The following is a 23131-nucleotide window of genomic DNA, read 5'->3' on the forward strand; positions in this document are numbered from 1 at the left end:
TCAAGGCAATAATCTTTTCTCTTAACTTTGTGGACCACTCTTGACTTATTTCTAACATGCAGTCAGACCTCACAGTCCTCAAAGTCCCCAGTCCAGATATTTGATGATTTATCTCAAGCACATCTGATGCAACTAATGAAGCCCTTGATTAGTTGCATCAGGTGTGCTTGAGTCAATACTTGATTTTCAAATGTGTGCTCTTATGAAGGATTCTATTCAGGGTTTGAATCATTTTGAGACTGCAGTAGTCATTACATGAGTGCCATTAATGCTTGGGTAACAGCTACAGATCGAGTATACTTGCTAAGGCTAACTACTAGAGCGAGTGGTGCCTTAGCCGAGTATCCTCCCGCTCGTCTGTAAAGATTCGGCTGCCGGCGCGGATGACAGGTGAGTTGCGGCAGTGAGCAGGGGGGAAAGATCTCCCCTCAGTTCCTCCCCGCTCACCCCCGCCGGCCCCCGAATCTTTAGAGAAGAGCGGGAGGATACTCGCCTAAGGCACTACTCGCTCGAGTAGTTAGCCTTAGCGAGTATACTCGCTCATCTCTAGTAGCAGCACTTAAACTTCCTGTCAGCTGTTCTGAAAATATAAGTACCTCCATCTAATTTGTGAAAACTGAGGGAAGATGTCCTGTCTGCATGGGACATTACTCCTGCAGAACGGTTTCAACGCCCAGTGGAACCTATGTAATGAAGACATGCTGTGGTTCAGAGTCTTAAAGACATTGGATTCGCTAATAGCTGGGTGCATCTAATAAAAGTGGTCATTGAGTGTATATATGGTGTCAGTTACATTGAAGAAGGTACTGGTCCATTCCCAAACACGATCGGTTATTGTACACGGTCGGAATTTAAAATAAACTAGAAAATGTTAATATGTACCTGAAGTGTCATGTACTTGATGCTAGCAGTACCCCTGGATGCTCCAATTTTACCTCCATACTATAGTGCCCAGATGGTGAACGTCTGTGCTTGCATAGTTGTATGACACCACTTCTCATGGTACAATGCAGTGCCATTCTGTACCTAGAGTAGTATTATCTACTGTCGCCAGTTATTTAGTCCCTACCGTCCCAGAGCAGCCATCACTTACCTCTGCCTTATCCCTATGCTGAGAATGAACTCTCCTGCATTATATATGTAACATGGATGGTATATACCTAGGATCGCATAGTTGGTCATCACAAAGTTACTTGACTTTTCATGTAGATTGTTTAACTGCAGGATAATGTTCAAAGATAAACTACATTACCATTAAGATATACAGTGAAATCTTTTTGAGACGACCACCCGAAATTGCACTAAAAAGTGGTTATTTTGGGGAATGGTCTTCTCAAACAAAAGATGACCGGTATGATTAATTTATGGTAGGACTAAAAATAGGGCACAGGAAATCTGGTGTGGATACCAGGGTGGATTTCCCTAAAAAAGGCAGCCTTTTTGGGGAGGTTTCACTGCAGTTGGGCAAAAGACACAAGGTCTTAAGAAATCCAAACATTTAATAAATAAAACAAAAGAAAAACACGTGGTATCACTGTGTACCTAAGTGTCCCAACTATTAAAATACCACAATATTAATCCTACACGGTGAATGCCATACAAAAATAGTATGGGATGCCAGAATTGGTGACCTTTTTTGTTATCCCCAAAAATTTGCATAAAAAGGGATCTAAAGCACAATTTTTTTCAAAAATTGTGTTAATAAACACTATAATTTCCCCCCACAAGAAATTAAGTTGCAGGTTTCAGAATATAGTGATGGAAATCAATTTTTGTTTTGAGAAAAAAGTAGGAAAACATTAAAGAAAAACAATATAAATGTAATATCACAGTGTTCAAACCGACCTATATAACAAAGTTCATAGTTCATTTTTACTGTACTGTGAGCTCTGTAAAAACTAACTCCCCACCCCATAAAATGCGTAACTTTATTTTATTTTTTCATTTCTCCGCTCGGAAGAAAAGATTCGGGGGGCGGGGGAGAACGGAGGGCAGATCTCTCTCTCCCTCTCCCCCCCCCCCCCTTCCCCTGCTTCCCCCTGCTCAGTCCAGCAACTCACTGCTCACCCGAATCTTTTCTCCCGAGCGGGCAGGTACTCGCTAAGGACAATACTCACTCGAGTAATTGCCCTTAGCAAGTATGCTCGCTCATCTCTAGTTCTTAGCTGTATCTGGAATAACTCTATTCCTAGGGTGTCGCGTTCCACTTTGTTTAGTCATGACTGCAGGGCGGATTAGGAGCCCCGAACCTAATAAAATACTACCAAGCAGCCCAGCTAGCCTCCCTCCACTCCACAACTAATGCCCCTCTGTGGCTTGCCTCAGAAGCCATGGAGATACATCCTCTCATCGTAGATTTGATCTTATGGATCCCCCAACATATAGGCCCGCAATCTCTAACCCCATTATAAAGCACTCCCTTAAAGTTTGGGACTCTACTAAATATTCTGTAAAGTTGATCTCCCCTTATTTACCCCTCCTACCATTCTTGCGCAACCCTCTATTTTCACCAGATCTTGACTCCCCCCTTTCATTTAAGATCTGGACAAACAAAGGTATTTTCAAAATATACCACTTACTCTCATTGATCGGCATGATAACATTCCCCACCCTTGAGGAAACATATGACCGACTGCCTTCCGAAATATTTTGTTTCCTACAACTTAAGAATTTTGTATCCTCTCTCCACCGAAGTACAAACTCCCCATTAACCATAACCCCCTTTAAAACATTCTGTTTTAAATACCTGCGAGCAAAAGGCCTCACCTCACAAATCTACTTGAGGCTAATACGTACCTCGTACCGCACACAACTATCATATGTATCTTGATGGAAACAAGATATAGGTAATAACTTTAGAGGAGGATGAGTGGTCCCAGATATGGAGATTGACCAACTGCGGTACCCAGAACACACTAATGTTGGAAACCTCATATAAAATTCTACTGCGTTGGTATTTAGTTCCCACTAGAATAGTACACGCGGTTCCTGGCTACTCCAGAGATTGCTTCTGGGGATGCTTGTTCCACATATGGTGGTGCTGCCTTTGAGTCAAAAGACTTTGGATTAGGACAAATTCCCTAACTAACCTATCATAACCTGAGAAAAAAACCATGGGAATCCCTGTTAAATAAGCGGATCGAAAATATACCCCCATCCTCCAGAAAACTAATCTTGTTGTTCTTTTTCGCCACAAAACAAAAAACTGCTAAATCTTGGCGTAAGGCTTTCTTGGAATTCTCTGAAGTTAAGCGCCATATGAATTTGTATCTAGTCAATGAAAACGAACATCAATAATAGAAGACAGGTATGATAGGTTCCTGAGTATTTGGACCCCATGGATAGATTATGTCCTCCCTGTAACATAGGTTGGCCCAACAACCTCTCTAAGTCCAAAACATAGTCTTACAGCTCCCCCCAACCCTTTTTGGGTCGTCACCCTGAGAGAGAAGAATCCTCCTCCCTCTGAAACCTCCCCTCCTCTTCCCCTCTGACCTTCATTGGCCCTGGCCAGGCCATTGTTACCAGTGAATTGCTACTATCCTGAAATACAGCAATGAAAGGCTGAAAAAAACTCTGGTTATACTGGAACACCAAAACTTGGTATCATTTATCAAACCAGATCAAATATTGCTATGTGATAACTCATTTATAATACGCCAACATATTTTTTCATACTGCTATTCTTTTGTATATTGGAAAGCTTTCAATAAAAATTGTTAAAAAAAAAATTGTAAAAGTTTTTTCCCTTACTTTATATGGTCAGCATGTAGTATCATTAAAAAATTCCAAAAAACAAGCCCTAGACGGCTATGTCAATGAAAAAATGAAAACGTTTTGGCTCTTGGAATATGGGGATGAAAACCAAAAATGAAAAATCTCTGATCCTGAAAAGGTTAAAAAAAAATCATCCAGCCTCACATTGGACTATGGTGGCCTATAATACTGACCATCTAGTAAATTGTGTTTTGGCTAAGACTTTTTCTTAAAGCATTAATCCCTAATAATTGCTGCCATCAAGGATTATAGTTTCTCCCTTTATTTGATTGAGCCCAAACATTTTTCATCTCTGATGTGGAATGAAGCCTCTAGTAACTGCAGTCTAGTTGAACCAAATGTTTTATATTTTTTTCAGGCAGGAAGCCCAACTTCGGTTACAGCACCAAATAGCTTTCCACGGACATCAGTGACCCCTTCCAGCCAAGATATTTGCAGGTATTGACTGGTAATTTATACATTTTATTTTTGTATACAAAAATACATCTAAAAGCTAAATGTATTAAATCCATAGATTTAGACCAGAAACGATGTGCATATGTTCTGTATGTTCTGCCTTGTTCCACCCCATATTGTCTCTGTATTGTTTACTCTCATGTTGAGCACAATGAATGTCTTCTCTTGTCATTCTTTTTTTACTTTCTATGCTTTTTTCACTGTTCTGCATGCAGTTCCAGTGCTGTATTTTCTGAATGTTGTCATCAAAGTCCATTGCAGTCTGCTGTTGTGTTGAAAAATCCCAAATGCCAGAGTTCTAAGACATCAGGGGCCACCGTGACCATTATTTGTCAAGATGGCTTCTCCATGGAAAATGCAAGTATAAAAACTTGTAGCAGCACTGTGAAGCCCCCTAAGGCTAAGTCCACCCTCCCATTCTCAAAGTCACTCAATGATGTGGACCGAAAAACTGAGGAGTCATCTGGGAACTGTGATTTTGTGGAAAGAACTAGCTCAGAAGGGAAACTACTTTCAGCTGAAGAACATCATTTTGCAAAGAACAAATTTCAGTTTCTAGAAAATGGAGCTAAATGTACTAATAATCCTGTTTCGGCGAATAACTGTAATGTTGTTCGGGGTCAATCTGTCTCCTCCAACCTAATGAAAATCCCATATCTGGACACTAGTCTGGGATCTGTATGTATACCCATAATGGATGATAAGGCAGACAGCGATTCCTCAAAAAGCAAAACCTTGCTCCACTATATATTTTCGTTTTCTCCAAGTTCAAGTGTCCATAGCCTGAACAGGTTTCAAGAACTTGATGGCTACTCTAGAAGTCTTCACGCAGGCACCTCTTCCAGTATGCTTTTGGGAAGTACGGATTTTTGCTCTGATGACATGGGGGATGATGATGTGTTTGAGGACAATATGGCTGTCAAAGAAGATCCAAAGGAACTAAGGGCTCCTCTGTGTTCAGTGGAGGATAGTGACCTTGAATGTCCTACCCCTTCCAAAAAAATCCCCCCCGCTTCCCCGGTGTCTGCATCTGGGGATGCATGCAGGTTGGTTTTACAAAAGAACCACCCTCCACCTTCTTTGAGGTGCAGTCCCACAATGTTACATTGAATCATTGACAGCTAGAGTAAGTAAATCACAGCCTACCACCCGGTGGCTTTTTGAGATGTCAAAGCAAGCAATCAAGCTTTGACAAGTCGAATGTTTTATCTGACAGATTTTGCAAACAGGAACTTGGCTTTAAAGAATGATATCTCCATTAAATTTCCAAACCTTTTGTTTTTATTTAATGCAGTTGAGCTAAAACCTGTATGAAAATCCCTTTGGGTAACCTTAAGAGGAATGGATATGTAAAGTGACTAAAAGTATGACAGTGCTCGATGAAGATATTCCCATCACAATTACGTAGCTCGTACATTTTTGGCTGTCAATTATCCAATTTAACTTTCAGTGGGATTACATCTTGTTAGATGTAGAAGGGCTTTTAGTTGTGGATGCAAAATCTTAGTTAACGCTAAAGAAGTATTATTGGGATTTACGATCTGAATATCACTCAGTATTGTTGGCATATCTATATCAAAGCTGTTTTCTGGGTGGACCTAGGACAAGTGGCCATTAATTCTGGTCTACAACTCAATTACTTGGGTATCTGATAAAATTCATATTCATTCTTCTTTCAATTTGCTATTCAATACCCATGCCAACATTACTTAGAAATATGATAATGAACTCGAGCAGATATTCTGATTATGTCTTCCGAGATCAGTCTACCTTTGTTTGTGCTTTGAGTATTTTATGTAGATTAGTCTATATGAGGAACGGTATGCCCTCGCTTCATGTTACTCTTATTGTTAGTGTCTTTAGATCAGGATTGGAGAATTTTCAAGAGCCAGATCATCATTAAGCCTAGAAAAGTCACACTGGGCAATTTGTGATAGTTGTTATAGTCTCACGAAGAGAATGAAGCTGTTAGCGACGACATTGAGCGTATCGCTCCACCGTTTGTGGTGGGGTATTAGAGTGAGTGTATAGCCAACACCTCTCACCGGTCAACAGAGATGGTCGCATGATCGACACCAGTGACCAATCACCCAACCACAAACTATAGCGTTGCATCACTCCTTAGTTTGTGGTTGGGTGAATGCCACCGCTATTGGCTGTATTCTTTTCGTGAGACAGAGTATAATATACCACTCGTGTTTTATAGATTTCTATTATTGGTCATAATGTATACCCGTCACTTGGACTCTTACAAGGTATTTCTGGATCTTGGATGGGATTAGCTGGCTCCTGAAATCAACCTTCTTTTCTCCACCCCTGAGCTAAGTGTATTGGTGGCCTACAAAAACTGGCAAGATACTTTTTAGACTCAACCAACGGAATACATTTGTAAAACTAGCTTGCCAATTCAGTAGGCATCTCCTGCCTCAAACATTTCACTAGTTTTAATTGAAGTGATTTGCTTCCTTCTCATGAACACCACATCTTCATGTCGCTTCTGTGAGTGCAGGTGACTAGTGCACGGTGACATACATCCAGCATCTTAGTTACTGCAACGGCATTCGTTTAATCTGGCATCCGATTTACTGGAAGGCTAGCGCAAAATATTTGGGTAAATAAACACTGAATGGAGTCCAAAATTTAGCAGACTCCTCGAATTAGCAAAAAGACAAAAAAAAAAACAACAAAATTATGTATTGTATATTGAGTTGCGTATGTTGGAGGATTCATAGTGAAAACGTTTTTCTGCGTTGTGTCATTTGGTAATTAAGACTATTTTAGAACTTCCTACGTGTGTGGTCCAGTTGATGCCAGATTAAAGGAATTGTACTGTAGATATTTTTACTGGAAATTGTATTTTTCGGGGTTCAAAGACAAACCTATAAAACACACTGCCTACATTACATAAATAGCCTTATCTATCACCCAGTGCTAAAAAGTATGACTATTGCATCAAAGGGGTGGGGCTACAAAATCAACAGCCTATCCTTTGAAGTAGCTCATATCACCTCGGTGTAGGTTCGATTCCCGGAACCTCTGCCAATCAGCTGGCTAGGTGTGCCTTGTCCCTTCTATTTACAAGGCTCTTCTCTGTAGTTTAGTTGGGGCTGTGCCTCGTTTGGCAGCTAAGTCCCTTTCATTGACTGGGACTTATAGTTGTGGTAAGTTGTAATATCTGGCACAGCCAAAACTAAAAGTTGAGAGCTGTGCCTGGTGAACTATAAAGGGGTTCCAGTGAGCGCTGCGGCCCCTTCAGTTAGTTGCTTGGCAGGTATGTGGGAATCGGACTCCTAAGGATTGGCAATTAATTTTGTAGTCGTATGCAAACCCCTTTATTGATAATTCAGTGACATTTATTGTGTAAGGGCAAGAGTAGGGATATATTTCCAACAGAGGAAAAAAAACTCCATTTGCACACATGGAAAGATTTTCACATACAGTTATTTGGGGATTTTACACTTATATACAGTAGGATGCAATAATATAAAAAAAAAGTAAAGTGATTTCCTATTATAAGTACTACTGTGGATGTCTTGTCTTTAATTCAGGATATGTCACTGTGAAGGTGATGATGAAAGTCCTCTGATAACACCCTGTCACTGTACAGGAAGCCTTCATTTTGTGCACCAGGCTTGCCTCCAGCAATGGATCAAGAGCTCCGATACTCGGTGCTGTGAACTTTGCAAGTTTGAGTTTATTATGGAAACCAAATTAAAGCCTTTAAGAAAAGTAAGTGAAACTATTTTCTGCCGAGTGTTTTATTTAGGGCACTATGGCTTGCAGATGTCATACAGTACCATTTTCCTTAGAGACAGTGTATCTATACATGTCAGCAACTGTTTCTACTGCATTCGCAGTAACATTACTGACCCCATCACAGTACAGATCCTGCTTTGACAACTTTTAAAACATGGTGGGCTCAGCTGTATTATATTTCGAAATATATTGTGCCAATTGTTGACCCAGTCTATGGCCACTCTTATAATGCCTCCTTTATAGCTTCACTGTCTTATAATGCCTCCTTTACAGCCTTGCTGTCTTGTAGTGCCCCCTCCGTGGCCTCGCTGTCTTGTAGAGCCCCCTCTGTGGCCTCGCTGTCTTGTAGAGCCCCCTCTGTGGCCTCGCTGTCTTGTAGAGCCCCCTCTGTGGCCTCGCTGTCTTGTAGAGCCCCCTCTGTGGCCTCGCTGTCTTGTAGAGCCCCCTCTGTGGCCCCGCTGTCTTGTAGAGCCCCCTCTGTGGCCCCGCTGTCTTGTAGAGCCCCCTCTGTGGCCCCGCTGTCTTGTAGAGCCCCCTCTGTGGCCCCGCTGTCTTGTAGAGCCCCCTCTGTGGCCCCGCTGTCTTGTAGAGCCCCCTCTGTGGCCCCGCTGTCTTGTAGAGCCCCCTCTGTGGCCCCGCTGTCTTGTAGAGCCCCCTCTGTGGCCCCGCTGTCTTGTAGAGCCCCCTCTGTGACCCCGCTGTCTTGTAGTGCCCCCTCTGTGACCCCGCTGTCTTGTAGTGCCCCCTCTGTGGCCCCGCTGTCTTGTAGTGCCCCCTCTGTGGCCCCGCTGTCTTGTAGTGCCCCCTCTGTGGCCCCGCTGTCTTGTAGAGCCCCCTCTGTGGCCCCGCTGTCTTGTAGAGCCCCCTCTGTGGCCCCGCTGTCTTGTAGAGCCCCCTCTGTGGCCCCGCTGTCTTGTAGAGCCCCCTCTGTGGCCCCGCTGTCTTGTAGTGCCCTCTGTCTTGGATACACTGTACTCTAAGAGCCAGAGCCAGACGCCATGGTACCCTCCCCTTCTATAGAGCTCAATGAACGGGCCAAACTCTACATAAGTTGAGTTTCTTTTGTGGACAGCATATAGGAGCAGGGATCAGTGCAGGGGGAAATCAGGAGACGTTGCCTGCCTCCTGAAAAAGCCTTAAATTCAGGACTGTCCCACTGAAACCAGGATGGTTGGAGAGCTGCTTCCGTACAACCAATGGAAGTATATTTGAATGGTGGATATTGGATGATTAATACCACTAACACAAGCTAAGAGAAAAAAGACCTAACCCACGTGAATGGGGTCAGTGTCTAGACCTCCGTGTAAGCACCAGGAGTTCGCAAACGCAATGAGAACACAGCCTAGCTCATATATTCCTACTTTAAACAGCTACATTGTTGTGCTGAGTCTTCTATAGCACAAGACCAAATCTGTAAAGGTTAATGCTTGCAGAACATTTACCAGTGTTCCTATCTCATACCACACTGAGAGACTATTGGGCATTGCAATGCTGTAATATTGATGTTGTTTCACTTCTTTAAACCCTTCCCAGCATGTAATGTACATGTAGCAAGGGAGTGTGTGAAGCACTATGCAGCAGGTGCCGACTGTATTACACTGCTGACAGACAGTATCGGTGTTTTCTCCGATCCTGTTTATTTAACCCATTAGGTGCTACAGTTAATAAAACAGTGGCATCTAAGCCATTAAAGGGAAGGTGATTCCCCCATCACCCATTAACCCTGGTAAGTTGCCGAATGATTGCTATGGCAACCAGGGTCTAATAATGGCTGCCAAGGCGGTCAACGTGGCACACCTACTGCGCCAGGGTGTAATACCTAAATGCTGATAGTCCAATGCACTGTATCGTAACATTGTACCCTATAAACCCGAAAATAAGCTAGTCTAATTTTTGGGGAGGCTTAAAATATAATCCCTACCCTGAAAATAAGCCCTAGTTACACTACATTAAAAAAAAGAATATATTATCTAGCAGGTTCGGTCCTGGTTCCTCCCGCTGCTCTCTAGAGGTTCAGTGCAGTTCCTGCAGTCCTCAACCGCTCATATAGCATCAATTCCTAGTTACAGGATTCATAAATCCCACCTCCAGCAAGCGATGGCTGTGATTAGTTCTTACACCGCTGCTCAGCCAATCATCAGCACTGGATAAAGCATCTGATTGGTTCATCCAGTTCTGCATTGATTGGCTGAGCAGCAGTCAAAGAACTAATCACAGCCATTGCTTCCTGGAGACGGGATTTATGAATCTTGTAACCAGGAAGTGATGATGTATGAGTGGCTGAAGGACTGTGGGAAGCGCATCGGAGCTGTGGCGAGCAGCAGGAGGGACTTGGACCAAGCCTGCTAGGTAAGTATAATAAGACCTAGTGCCTCTTTCAGGGCAAAAATTAATATAAGACAGGAGGAAACTTAGTATGTAAGGCCGAAAAAAGACCTATATCCATCCAGTTCAGCCTATTAACCCCCAAATACCAGAAATACTATAGTATGTTATACAAGCAATCACATGTTCATGACCCCTAGTGGGACTAAAAATAAACGAAAACTATAATAAAAGAAAAAAACGAAAAGTTTAAAAAAAAAAAACTTTTCTATTGCTTATGCAATTTTTTTAAAATACCGTATTTTCCGGACTATAAGGCGCACCGGATTATAAGGCGCACTTTCTATGAGCGCATTATAAGCAATCTTGTTTCATATATAAGGCGCACTGGATTATAAGGCGCAGCACATTAGTGCTGTGCAGGGGCCGGAGAGGCTTCTATCAAGCCTGATAGAAGCCTGTCCGGTCAGATCGCGGTTGCTAGGCAGCCAGGGGCCTTCTGAAAGGCCCTAGGGCTGTCTATGCAGAGCGCCTAGCAAGTCGTGCGCTAGATGGGCACTCTGCATAGACAGCCCTGGGGCCTTTCAGGAGGTCCCCGGCTGCCTAGCAACCGCACAGCGTCCCGCGATCTCATCGTGGGACGCTGTACGGGCCCCCTGAACATCGGTTGCAGGCTGTTCTTACAGCGGGCACCCGGCGGCAGCAGTTCTGATGAGCCGCGCCGCTCGTTAGAACTGTTAACACTTTAAATACCGCTGTCAGAGCGGTATTTAAAGTGTTAACAGTTCTGACAAGCGGCGCGGCTCGTCGGAACTGCTGCCGCCGGGTGCCCGCTGTAAGAACAGCCGGCACCCGACGTTGTATGGAGCAGGATCCACCCGCGATCCCGCTCCATACTACTACTTGTTTGACTTGCGAACGGGGGGAGGGGGGAGGAGCATGGTGTGTGCTGTGGTATGCCGCCCACGATAGAGGTAAAGGATCCTGTATGAACCCCTTTCTTTACTGTCGGGTTCATATATAAGGCGCACCGGATTATAAGGCGCACTTTCTATTTCTGAGAAATTCTCAGCATTTTATGTGCGCCTTATAGTCCGGAAAATACGGTAACCAAAATTTTATGGACACAATGATACCTGTTTTATATTTTTTAACTATTAAAATTATATCTTCCCCACGCCCCCCAAAAAATAAATATTCATGTCGAATGTAAGCCAAAATGGCTTTAATTTAAAGAACAATTCAAAATGCCTCACAAAAAATAAGCTTGCACAGAGCTCAGTTGATGAAAAAATAAAAATGTGTGACACTCAGAATAGCAACACAGGGAAAAACAAAATTTAGTTTATCTTTTAAGGCTGATATCACACAAGTTTTTTTTTTCTGGTATGATGGTGTGTTTTGTGTCCAGCGTTAGCTGGAAGTCAGTTATGGTAAATGTGAGACTCCCTACAAACATTACATTTTTTTATTATTATTTTCACTCACATTTGGTACATTTTTGGGGAACATGCCCTTTTTTATTTCACAACTCCCAGCATACTTTAGGGATGGTGGTTTTCCCATCTGTAGGGAAGTCTAATGGGACAGAATATGCTGCAACAGTGTTGCAGTTTATTTGCTGTCATGGAATTAGGCACGGCTAACTGCAGAAAATGATGTGGAATTGCCAGCAGAATTTGCAATTCTGCATGCACATGTTAGCAGTGGGGATTTTGATTCTGAATATTCCACAAGAGGGCGTATTCCGCACATGGGCAGAATTATTTTGCCACGTCACACCGCAAAAGATGCAGCTTAAGCTGCCGTTGTGGAATTCTGCATTAAAATCTGCTGGGATTTCGGTGCGGAATTTTCTGCAGGTTGCGGTGAGTCCTGCGGCTAATTCCGCCATTGTGAAAGCACCCTAAACCCGGCTCCACATGGGCGTAAGCCAATATATGAACGTATTTGCGTGACGCCCGTTATGCTTTTGAATGCATCTGTGCATATTTTACTGTATTTTTTGCGCGTACACAAAGACACAAGCATGCTTCCATTGATTTCAACGGGTAATTAAGTTTAATTAGTTTAATATGTGCTATTTGTGGGCGCAGTATGTACGAAAATAGAACATGCTGCGTTTTTTGGCGTTGCTTTTGCGTAAACGAAATGTGCACACAAAATACGCTTATGTGAACAAGCCCATTGAAATCCATGGATTCTATTTGCTGCGTATTGCGTGTGCAAATTTTGCACGCGTAATACGCAGCGCAAATATGTTAGTGTAACTAAGGGCTTATTTACATTAGCGTATATCGGTCGGGTTTTCATAGCCGGACGATATACGCTTCCATCTGATCATTCCCCCTCCTATTCCTACCCCCTCACTGGCTCTCTGCCTTTCTCCTCCCCTCTGGCGTTTGCAATGGGAAGGGTGGGGACAGAGCTAAGCTCCGCCCCATCCTGCCCACTCCCATTGCTGGCTACAGGGAAGGAGCGGGAGCTTAGCTCTGCCCCGTTCCGCCCCTCCCATTGCAAACTGTTCAAAGGGGAGGAGAGAGGCAGAGAGCCGGTGAGGCGGAGGGAAGGGAGGATTGCTCAGATGGTAGCGTATATCAGCCAGCCAACATACACTCATGTAAATAAGCCCTAAGTGTGATTTAAAAGACTCACAAAAAACAGGTGTAAAAAAAAATTAATTATTAATTTGGTATTGCCGTAATCCTGCTGACCCGCTGTATAAAATTAGTATGTCAGTAACAAACATGCGAAACACCAAAAAATTGCACTTTCCTTTTTTCATCCTACAAAAATGTTTTAAAAATAGTTTCTCTGTCAGCGCTTTAAATGCCGCAATACATTAATTGCTGAACTTTACTTTTCCAGCTTACTAGAGAATGCATTCATGTAGAGACATTTACTGGTTTCTGTGATAGACAAATTATAATTTTTAATCTTGACATTCTAGTGGGAAAAGCTGCAGATGACCTCAAGCGAACGGAGGAAGATCATGTGCTCGGTTACATTCCACATCATTGCCATCACCTGCGTTGTTTGGTCTTTGTATGTTCTCATTGACAGGACTGCAGAGGAGATCAAATTGGGCCAAACCACTGGTAAGTGAGGGGGGGGGGGGGGGGGGGTTGGCATGTTCTGGAGCAATGGTGTTTGAGGTGAAGGAGTGCTAGTGCGCCCACCTAATACAGTGGCACTGCCTGAGCTTTTCCTGGTCATAAACAGATCATTGCTGGCAACAGATCTTCTTCAGGATGCAACTGTCCCATTCATCGGAAATCCATGTGCTTGCAACTCCATTTTTCAAGTTCAATAGAGAAATAAGTGAATCGCCATACCCAAAGCATGCTGCAAGGTGAAAAAAAGGACACAACAGTGACAAAAACAAAAACTCTGTGTATGTAGCCTTTTCAATGATTTGCTATAGACTTACAAGTAACATGGATAGGGCTGATCCATAAAGCGTCTGAGAGTCGCCCCCCGACTAAATGGGTAAAGATTCAAAAAAATAACAAAAGCCACTGCGTTTTTTGTTTTTTTTTGTTTTTTTTTTAAAGATTTCTGGAAAATGCTGCAGAAATGCTGTGTGGAAATCCAGTCTTAAAGAGGTTGTCCTCTAAAGTATTGATGGTATGTCTGTAGGATAGACCATCAAGTAGATCGGTGGGAGTTCACCACCTGGAATTCTAGACTTATGCACTTGTTCACTGAGCTAATTTCTGCAGGAAGCAGACAGCTCTGTTCTCATTGCATTACCTGTAATACTAAGCCTGACCACTGCTATGCGAACAGAGCTGTCTGCTTCCTTCAGAAATCAGCTCAGTGTATGAGTACATTAACCTCATGGACAGCTGATCAGCAGAGGTCCTGGTTGGCAGACTCCTACCAATCTACTGTTGATGCCCTATTCTGCAAATATACCGTCAATAGTTTACAACTGAACCACCTCTTTAATAGCATTTCTTGCATGTACTGCTTTCATACCAATGACATACTAAATATTTCACATACACTTTATCATATTCTTACTGAGCTGTTGCACATCCCTCATCTGTAATCTGCCATAAAACAGGCTGATGCAACTCAATCCATACTTAGTAGATTAAATTCCTAAGGCCTCGTTCACAAGGGCAACAAAGTCGCACGATTTTGTAGCGTTGCTACAATGCTAGGAATCGCATGTATGTGAAGCCAATGCTTTCCTATGGGTTCCTTCAAACATGCGATATTTTGTAGCATGCGACAACCCGACACAAAAACCTCACGGGTCCGGCGATATAAACTTTACAGCCCGTGACTCGTAAGGTTTTATAGCCCACTTTTACCTGTGGAGCCTTCCTCTCTGTTGCATTGCACGAAAACGCGGTTTTCATGCGGTGCAATGCAACTTTGACAATAGGAAATCCTACCGTCAAAGCTATAATCCAAGTCCTAGCTGCAGAAAAATTTTTTTAAAAATACACATACATCACCTTAGGCGCGCTCACCGACGCTGCAGCAGCTTCTCCCCCGGGTCCCAACACTGTTTCTCTTCATCATCTTCTGGCCAGGGATTGAAAAATCCCCGCCTTCTAGAAGTACTGGCTGTGATTGGCTGAGTCTTGGCCAATCACATCCAGTGCTCGATGAATGTCTGTTATTGAACCAATCACAGCCATTCACCGAGTGCTGGCTGTGATTTTTCTAAGCGTCAGCCAATCACAGCCAGCGCTTCCAGGAGGCGGGGTTTTTTCAATCCCTGGCCAGATGATGAAGTGAAACAGTGCCGAGGACCAAGACGAAGCTGTAGCGGCGCCCCGGACAGTGCGGTAAAGGTGAGGTATATACTTTTATTTTTTTTCTTCAGCTACAGCTTTTTTTCGGGGTAGGGCTTATATTTCAAGCCCCCCTTCCACCCCCCCACCCCCTTAACCAACTCACACACACTTACACACACACAGACTTACACATACATACTTACACACCAAAAATCCCTGCCTGTGATACTACAAAGTCGCGCGACTTTGTAGCACCACATGTGACTTTGTAGCACTACAAAGTCGTGGTAACCCCGCGAGAAACTGCAGCGATATCGCACGGAGCTGCAATGTGATATCGCTGCGAGTTTCTCGCAGTGATGCCATGTCGCTCGAGTGAACAAGGCCTAAAAAGGACTTTGTATAGTCCTGTCCCTGTAACTAGCAAAGCATAAGGGGCCTTTCATTTGGGCAGAATTGTTCCCCAACATGTGGCGGCATTTGCTCTTGTGTGGAAAATTCAGCACCAGTATCTGTATGTCTAATGTGCGGATTTTAATTCAGGATTGAAAATTGCCTAATACTGCTGGCACTTCTGTATCAAAATCCGCAGTTAGACTTGCAGATTTCCGCAGCAGCAAATTTAACTGGGTGCTGGGGAACAATTAATTTTCGTGTGAAAGGTCCCTTTACCTGACAATGCAGGTGCTGCTGCAATAGCTTCAAAATCGCACTCCCTTATGCCATGTTCAGTAGTCCAGGAAGCTGAGACAGGACATGCAAATAATGAAATAAAGAACCCTGCTATATTTCAGATTTCACCGGAGCACAAATAATAGTCCCATTTCATGCAGCTCACTTGTCAGCTTTGTGGTGTAGAATGAGGCAGCTGAACGGAGTCATCTCATTATCTTTAGGGTGCATTTACATATGCAGGTTATGTTCAGGGTTTTCTAATGCTGTTTTTGAAGCCAAAACCAGGTGAAGATCATAAAAGACACTCATCATCACCATAGCTTCTACAGCAAACTTCATGTCTCGCATCATCTACATGCACATAAGCAGCGCAAAACGATGACTGTTTCACAAAGGGGCACAATATTGGTTTAACAAATTCCAGACTGTGAAATCACAGTACGTCCTCGAATATATAATAATGAAGGGACTGCCGTATATACTAAAATATAGATTGCCTTCACCGCGCTCGGACCGCCTTTCTACTACCATAATATATATGTAAATGAGTGGAACGAGCCTTGAAACATGATATTAGCCAAGACAGAGAGATCCATCGGTAGACTGTATTGACAAGGAACAAAACTTCCGAAATAGCATAGGGCCTTTTGAGAAACTGTTCTCTTCCGCCTGGAGAGCTATGTTGGGTCCTGACTATATCATTAAATGCATGCATGCCGATGCCCGCTTTTCACATTCTCATGAAGATTAATCAGAACGGTTTGGGGGAGGAGGAGTGAGTAATATTTTGCTATTCACGCAAAGCCATTTTTGTCTGTTTTTTTTATGATGGTAACCTTTAGTATAAATTGTTCCGAATGATTTTACAGAGGTTTCCTAATAGTTCTTTCACGCATTGAGGGAATGGGTTTGTTGAAGTCTGAAAGCCTGGATGCGTCTGCTTCATTACACACAAATGAAAACTGTTTCAAATATTACTAACTTAGAGGGTGGATGACTGATGACTGACATCAAGACTAGAGATGAGCGAGCGTACTCGCTAAAACAAACTACTCGAGTGAGTAGTGCCTTATGCGAGTACCTGCCCGCTCGTCTCTAAAGATTCGGGTGCCATAGGGCGCTACTTGCTCAAGTAGTTTGCCTTAGCGAGTACGCTTGCTCATCTCTAATCAACACCCAAGTGTCGATTCCCTCAATGAAAGCATAACATACATCCTCTCTGTATAGCCCTACACCTAGGTCTTCAGGCCATGTCCTACCGTTATAATGTGTCATAGTTGCATACATGAATATTGATGCCTCTCTCTACCCTTCGGACAGGTATCCTGGAGTGGCCATTTTGGACTAAATTAGTCGTGGTAGCAATCGGCTTCACCGGAGGACTTTTGTTTATGTATGTGCAATGTAAAGTCTACGTCCAGCTATGGAAGAGACTAAAGGCTTACAACAGAGTCATCTATGTGCAGAACTGTCCCGAGACCTCGAAAAAAAAACCCTTTGAGAAAACGACTGTCATAATTGAGCCAAATCTGGAGAGCAAAGAAGCTCTTGGCATTCATCACTCGGACACAAACTCGTCTTACTACACCGAACCAGAAGACTGTGGAGCAGCAATCCTCCAAGTGTGAAGACCGGGTTCCTCTTTCAGGAGATGACTGTTTACCGACTGCAGGCAGCAGTAGATTTAATGTCCTGGAATATTCGACTTTTTCAGTTTTTCTCCGTTTGTTACTACTATAAGAGTCTTTACAAGCGAAAGGGGTAAAAGACGCAGTTATTACCCCTCTTGGAAGAACAAAGGAAATAACCAACATATTCAGGAGCACGATCAATTAAAGGAATATTCTAGACCTCATAAAAGTCGACTTTCTTTTTTTTTCTTAATTAAGTACAAACTACTTATGGCTTCTTCAATCTTGTGGTAAAGCGAGTGAAGGAGGTTCACAGTCCGGAGCTTAATTCTCTTCGAGAAGAAGATGGGACATTCTTAGCACATCCACTGCTCTTACTGCCAATGAAATCTTTGTTTTTTTGGCCCTCGCTTTTTAGATTCCTGCTTTACTGAAGAGTCACAAGAGCATCTAGCACTTTTTTGTGTAAAAGAAAAAAAAAATGGTTTTGTAATATCTTTATTGACTTCAAAAAATGATTTCATTACGGAACAGAGAATTGGCTCTGTCATTTCTAGTATAATTAATGTGCAACCTCTTGCCTTACATATTGTATATACGGAAAAAAAAAACATTTTCTTCACAACTTTATCATTTTACACATGATGATAACAAATTTTGCCTTGTTATATCAGGAAAATGCATCTGTAAGTAGTCGGGGAATTAACATTTTTTCTACCACATGTATTCAAGACCTTTTTTTACCAATGAAAATGCACAAAATTGGTAGATCTTTGAATTTCTCGTGTAATATTGAATAAAAATGTAGAACTTTTATTACGTTAAAAAGTAGTTTTTGTTCTGTGGTTTTCTGTTTAGCATTGGAATCGTATAGGAGAATATTGTAGTAACGTTTCTTATGTTTTTTCAGACTACACGGACGAAGAATCACGTAGGGAAAAGACTTCTATGGTCGGCTAGAAAGCGGAGAAAGCTTTTATTGATCTAAGGTAGTTAAGACGGAATACCGGCCTTCCAGGTGGTCTAATATAATAGATGGCTTTGAAGGGTTGTAGAGGTTATGAAAAACATGGCTTGTGTTTTACAGGTGGCGTGCGCTACTGCATGTCAGGCACATTCACTTCAGTGAAGCTGAGTTGCAAGACCAGAGACTGCTCCATTCACTGGTGTTCTGTTATTGTCATCCTGGGGGTCCCTGCAGTTGGACCACCCAATGAGCATATATTTATTACATATCCAAAGGGCATGTCAATTTGCACATGGATTTCATGCAAGTCTTTTTTTTTCTGCAGCGCTAGCAGAGGGTAAATAAAGCATTACAGTGTTGCCACTGCATCATTAGCACAATCTTTTTTCCTTAGGGAGAGCACCTAGAAAGGGAGTAAGGAGACTTACTTATAAGGCCATTCATGCTGGGAGATGGAACAATACCTCTCACCAGCCAAGTCAAAAACCTACTGTATACTGATGAGGAGCAAACACCCTGAAACAGCTGCCTGTGTATGGATACTGGCTTGGCTTTCAATTCTCAGTCATTGTTACAAGGCTTGTATAAAGAGTCTAACATTGACTTGCAGAAATGCTGCCATCCAATAGGTGGTGCTGCAGTGGTATTGTTCCATCTCTCTTGTTTGCGCTGTTGCCATTGAAATCAATGCATGGACCTCCAGAGTGACCGAAACACTTTGCAGTCTCTGACTTCTCTGTCTTTTAGATGAGGGTCCTGAACAGGGAATCCTCCTCTGTATGCAGAAACTGAATGATGAATAAGAAGTTAAAGACTTCTCATTCGTCGTTCAGTCGGGGCATGCATTTACAGTGAACGGTAATCGTTCAGATTCTTGCTGGATCACAGGAATCTGAACAATAATTGTTAGGCCTCGTGACCACTTTCACGCACGGATTCCACTGCTGAATCCCGCAGTGAAATCCGTACATGCCCGCGGCCATGGAGAGGGAAAATACATTATACTCGCCTTTCCGGACGCTGCGGAGCTCTCCTCTGTGCAGGCCAGATCTTTTTTCTTCCAGCCGGCAGATATGCTCGTCACGCCAGCAGCGTGTCGTGCACATGTGCCGTGCACACCATTTAAAAAAAAATCTCCTGCTCTCCCACGTATCTGCAGCACAGCACAAAAACAGCTGCGGCTGTGCCGCGTATATAGACAGCTTCCATAGGTTTCAATGGGAGCCGTCCATGCGAAAGACCCGCATAGAAATGGCGCAAAGTATGATTTCTTCCCATGTGTGCGACCCACACAGGAATTATTTTTAAAAAAAATCATAAAAGTAAAAAAGAAAACCCTTTTGCCATATTTAGAATAAAAGAATCTAAATAATAAACCAAAAATTATTATTTGGTATCGCTGCGTCCGTAAAATTCCGAACTATCAAAGTAACGTGTTATTCACCCCACACAATGAACGTAGTCAGAAAAAGAAAATAATGCCAGAAATGTGCTTTTTAGGTCACCCTGTCTCCAAACAAAATGCAATAAAAAGCGACCAAAAAGCCTTACGTATTCCAAAATGGTACCAACGCAAACTACAGGACGTCCTGCAAAAAATAAGCACTCGCACAACCATGTCGATGGAAAATAAAAAAATGATTGTGGTCAGAACATGGCGGAAGAAAAAAGATGAAATCTCTGAAAAGAAAAAAGTAATACAGCAAAAAAAAAAGCAAAACTATATGTTTGGTATCTTAGTAATTGTACTCACCCATAGAATACAGTTATCATGTCATTTTTGTTGCCGTTTGTGGGACCTAGAAACAAGACGCACCGAAAGATGGCGGAATTTGCGGTTTTTTGTTTGCCTTTTTTTCATTTTACTCCACTTAGAATTTTTAAAAAGTTTTTCAGTAAATTGTATGGTACATTAAATAGCACCATTGAAAAATAAAAGTTGTCCTGCAAAAAACAGCGACGTCGATGGATAAAGGAATTACGATTTTTTTAAAGGGAGAGGAAAGAAAGAAAATGTTAAAAAAAAAAGGGCTGCGTCATTAAGGGATTATATGTTAGCCAGGAGAGTAAAGTGTGATTGTTCTCAGTAAGAGAAACCAGGTAACCTTGTAGCTATACCTTTTAATGGTTACAGCAAACTTTCAAGTGGTTCTGTTATCCACCCTTCATCAGGCTGAAATGAAACTGGTTTGGATGGCACACAATAACACACAAATGCAGAGGGGAGGGGGGACCCCTCTTGATCTAAATAAATGTTCACACACAGAAATTTGAGATTAAGGGCTCCCACACATTTGTGTTTTTTTTTAACGCAAATGTCAATGGGACTTTCTAATGTTAAAAACGCATCGAACAAAAATTGTAAAGCAAGGACTTGCGATGCGTTTTTAACATTAGAAAGTCCCATTGACAATCATGTTTAAAAAAAAGCAGTGTTAAAAATGCAAGTGTGTGGGCGTCCTTAGGGTGGCATACGCACGCACACAAATACGCTTCTATTTGCAACATTGCATTCCCTATGGTGTGTTTACATGTCCGTGCTTTACAGGCGTGTGCCTGCAAAGATAGTACATGCGTACACCATTGGGAATGCAGGCAATAGAGTTGCGGCTGCTGCCGACACTCCGGCATTTTTTTTTTCAGGGAAGGGCTTTATATATAAGCCCTTCACTGAAAAAGAAAATATTTAGTGTAAAAAATATATATATACTTACCTGACCGCTGCTGCCGTGACCCCCGCGGGGATGAAGAACACATCTTCCGCATGTGGCAGATGTTTCCTTCATCCCCGCTAGTTAAAATAATTCCCTGCTGCTACATCTGCCACATCTGTGACAGATGCAGCAGAGGAATTCTTCAATTCTCTACCGCAGCTGTCAAACATGTCAGCTGCGGTAGAGGATTCTGCTGCCGGCAATTGATTTTAGGGAAGGGCTTTAACTATGTGCCCTTCCCTGAAAATCAAGTAAAAGTGGTTTAAAAAACAAAAAAAAATTCATACTCACCTTGCTTTAGCTGCCAGGGCACAGCCACATCTTCTCCTGCTGTCCCCTGCACTGTGAATTTAAAATCCCCGCCTGGTGAAAGAGCTGAATGTGATTGGCTGAGTTGCTCAGCCAATCAAGGGCAGCTCTCGCCCGTCATTCATTCGGGGAGAGCTGCCTGTGATTGGCTGAGCACCAATCACATTCAACTCTTTCAGCAGGCGGGGATTTTAAATTCACAGTGCAGGAGACAGCAGGAGAAGACGCTGCTGAGCCCCGGCAGCTGAAGGGAGGTGAGTATCTATTATTTTTGTTTTTTAAACCACTTTTACTTGATTTTCAGGGAAGAGCTTATATTTAAAGCCCTTCCCTAAAATCAATTGCCAGAAGCAGAATCCTCTACCGCAGCTGACGTGTGACAGCTGTGGTAGAAAATTGAAGAATTCCTCTGCTGCATCTGTCACAGATGTGGCAGATGTAGCAGCAGGGAATTATTTTAACTAGCGGGCATGAAAGAAACATCTGCCACACGCGGCAGATGTGTTCTTCATCCCCGCAGGGGTCACGGCAGTGGCAGAGAGGTGTGTGCGTGCGTGCGTGCGTGCGTGTTTTTTACACTAAAATTTTTCTTTTTCAGGGAAGGCCTTATATGAAAAAGAATGCAGGGGTGCCGGCAGACCATTGTTTTCAATGGAGCCGCCGGAATCAGCAGCGGCCCCATTAAAAACAATGCACGGACCTGCATTCACGCGTGTTTTTGCACGTACATGGGTGCACACCTATGTATGTGCAAAAACGCTCGCGTGAAGGTACCCTTAAACACCTTTCTGAGCAAAGATTTAGATGCTTAATCACTCCACTGAGATGAGGAATGTGACAGTTTTATGATGTCTCTTATCTCTACTTCAACTGCACATGTAAAGATGGTAATACTAGCTCTGCAGCACCACCTATTGGATGGCAACATTCGTACAATCAATACTAGCTCTGCAGGAGGTCAAGACGGGTGTCCTCACCCCAAGCATTGTCTGTTTTTTGTCATTTGTTTTTCTCATAAAAATTCAGAAATTGATTGAAAGAATGTTGCCATCTAACAGGTGGTGCTAACAGAACCACCCAAAAACTTGGGGTAACATCATGTATTTTTGTTAGCCATCTTAAGGGGGTAAAGACTCCATAGAAAATAATGGGTAATTCTTTACGAGGAATCGCCCCAAAATATTTCAATTTCACAGCATCACTGTGAAAAAAAATTGCTCATGGGAATAAACACATTGACATCAATATTATTAACAATGTGAGTTCCGTCCATATCGCTATCAGGCAGAACTTGTGCATGAAACTCACCCGTGTATATACCCCAACCAGAGCCAAGATTACTGACGTGAGAAGCTAGATAGTCGTAGTGATATTTTGCCGCCATCTGGACCATTCTGACCAGACTCTAAGGGGGTGTTGGGACCAGTGGATGTGCGAGGGCACACGAGGCGACCGGGCTCAGCAGAGAAGTACTGCTGTGTATTATCTGAGTGATCTGCACATCACAAGTTAAAGTCCTTTACACGAAAAAAATAAAAATAGTCCAAAAAAAAAAAAAGTAACTTCTTTGACACTACCCCCTCTTTGTTTTTGTCGCATTGGTAATGAGCCAAACAATAAACTGAACACACTTTTTATCCTGCACGGCAAAAAAAATAAAAGCAAAAGGAGCCAAATGCTTTTTTTTTTTTTGTCCAATTTGCCTGCCAAGTAACACAATAAAGCAAATTTCACACAGGCGAAATATCGCGCTTACCAACATGCGAT

At 42.7% G+C, this 23131-nt stretch overlaps 1 protein-coding gene across 6 annotated transcripts in view; it reads left to right on the forward strand.

The window, feature by feature from the left end:
• The window catches only part of LOC136625967 (uncharacterized), a 252447-nt gene extending 234259 nt beyond the window's left edge, over positions 1 to 18188 (forward strand). For all 6 annotated transcript variants that reach the window (XM_066600606.1, XM_066600609.1, XM_066600607.1 and 3 more), the window contains 5 exons: positions 4136 to 4215; positions 4449 to 5279; positions 7782 to 7962; positions 13265 to 13412; positions 17064 to 18188. In XM_066600606.1, coding sequence (XP_066456703.1) covers positions 4136 to 4215; positions 4449 to 5279; positions 7782 to 7962; positions 13265 to 13412; positions 17064 to 17371 — 1548 coding nt within the window. In that variant the 3' untranslated portion in view covers positions 17372 to 18188. The remainder of the gene's footprint in view (positions 1 to 4135; positions 4216 to 4448; positions 5280 to 7781; positions 7963 to 13264; positions 13413 to 17063) is intronic.
• Positions 18189 to 23131: the final 4943 nt, after the last annotated feature.

This window comes from Eleutherodactylus coqui, chromosome 4 (assembly GCF_035609145.1).
Source record: "Eleutherodactylus coqui strain aEleCoq1 chromosome 4, aEleCoq1.hap1, whole genome shotgun sequence".
Taxonomy (NCBI): Eukaryota; Metazoa; Chordata; class Amphibia; order Anura; family Eleutherodactylidae; genus Eleutherodactylus; species Eleutherodactylus coqui.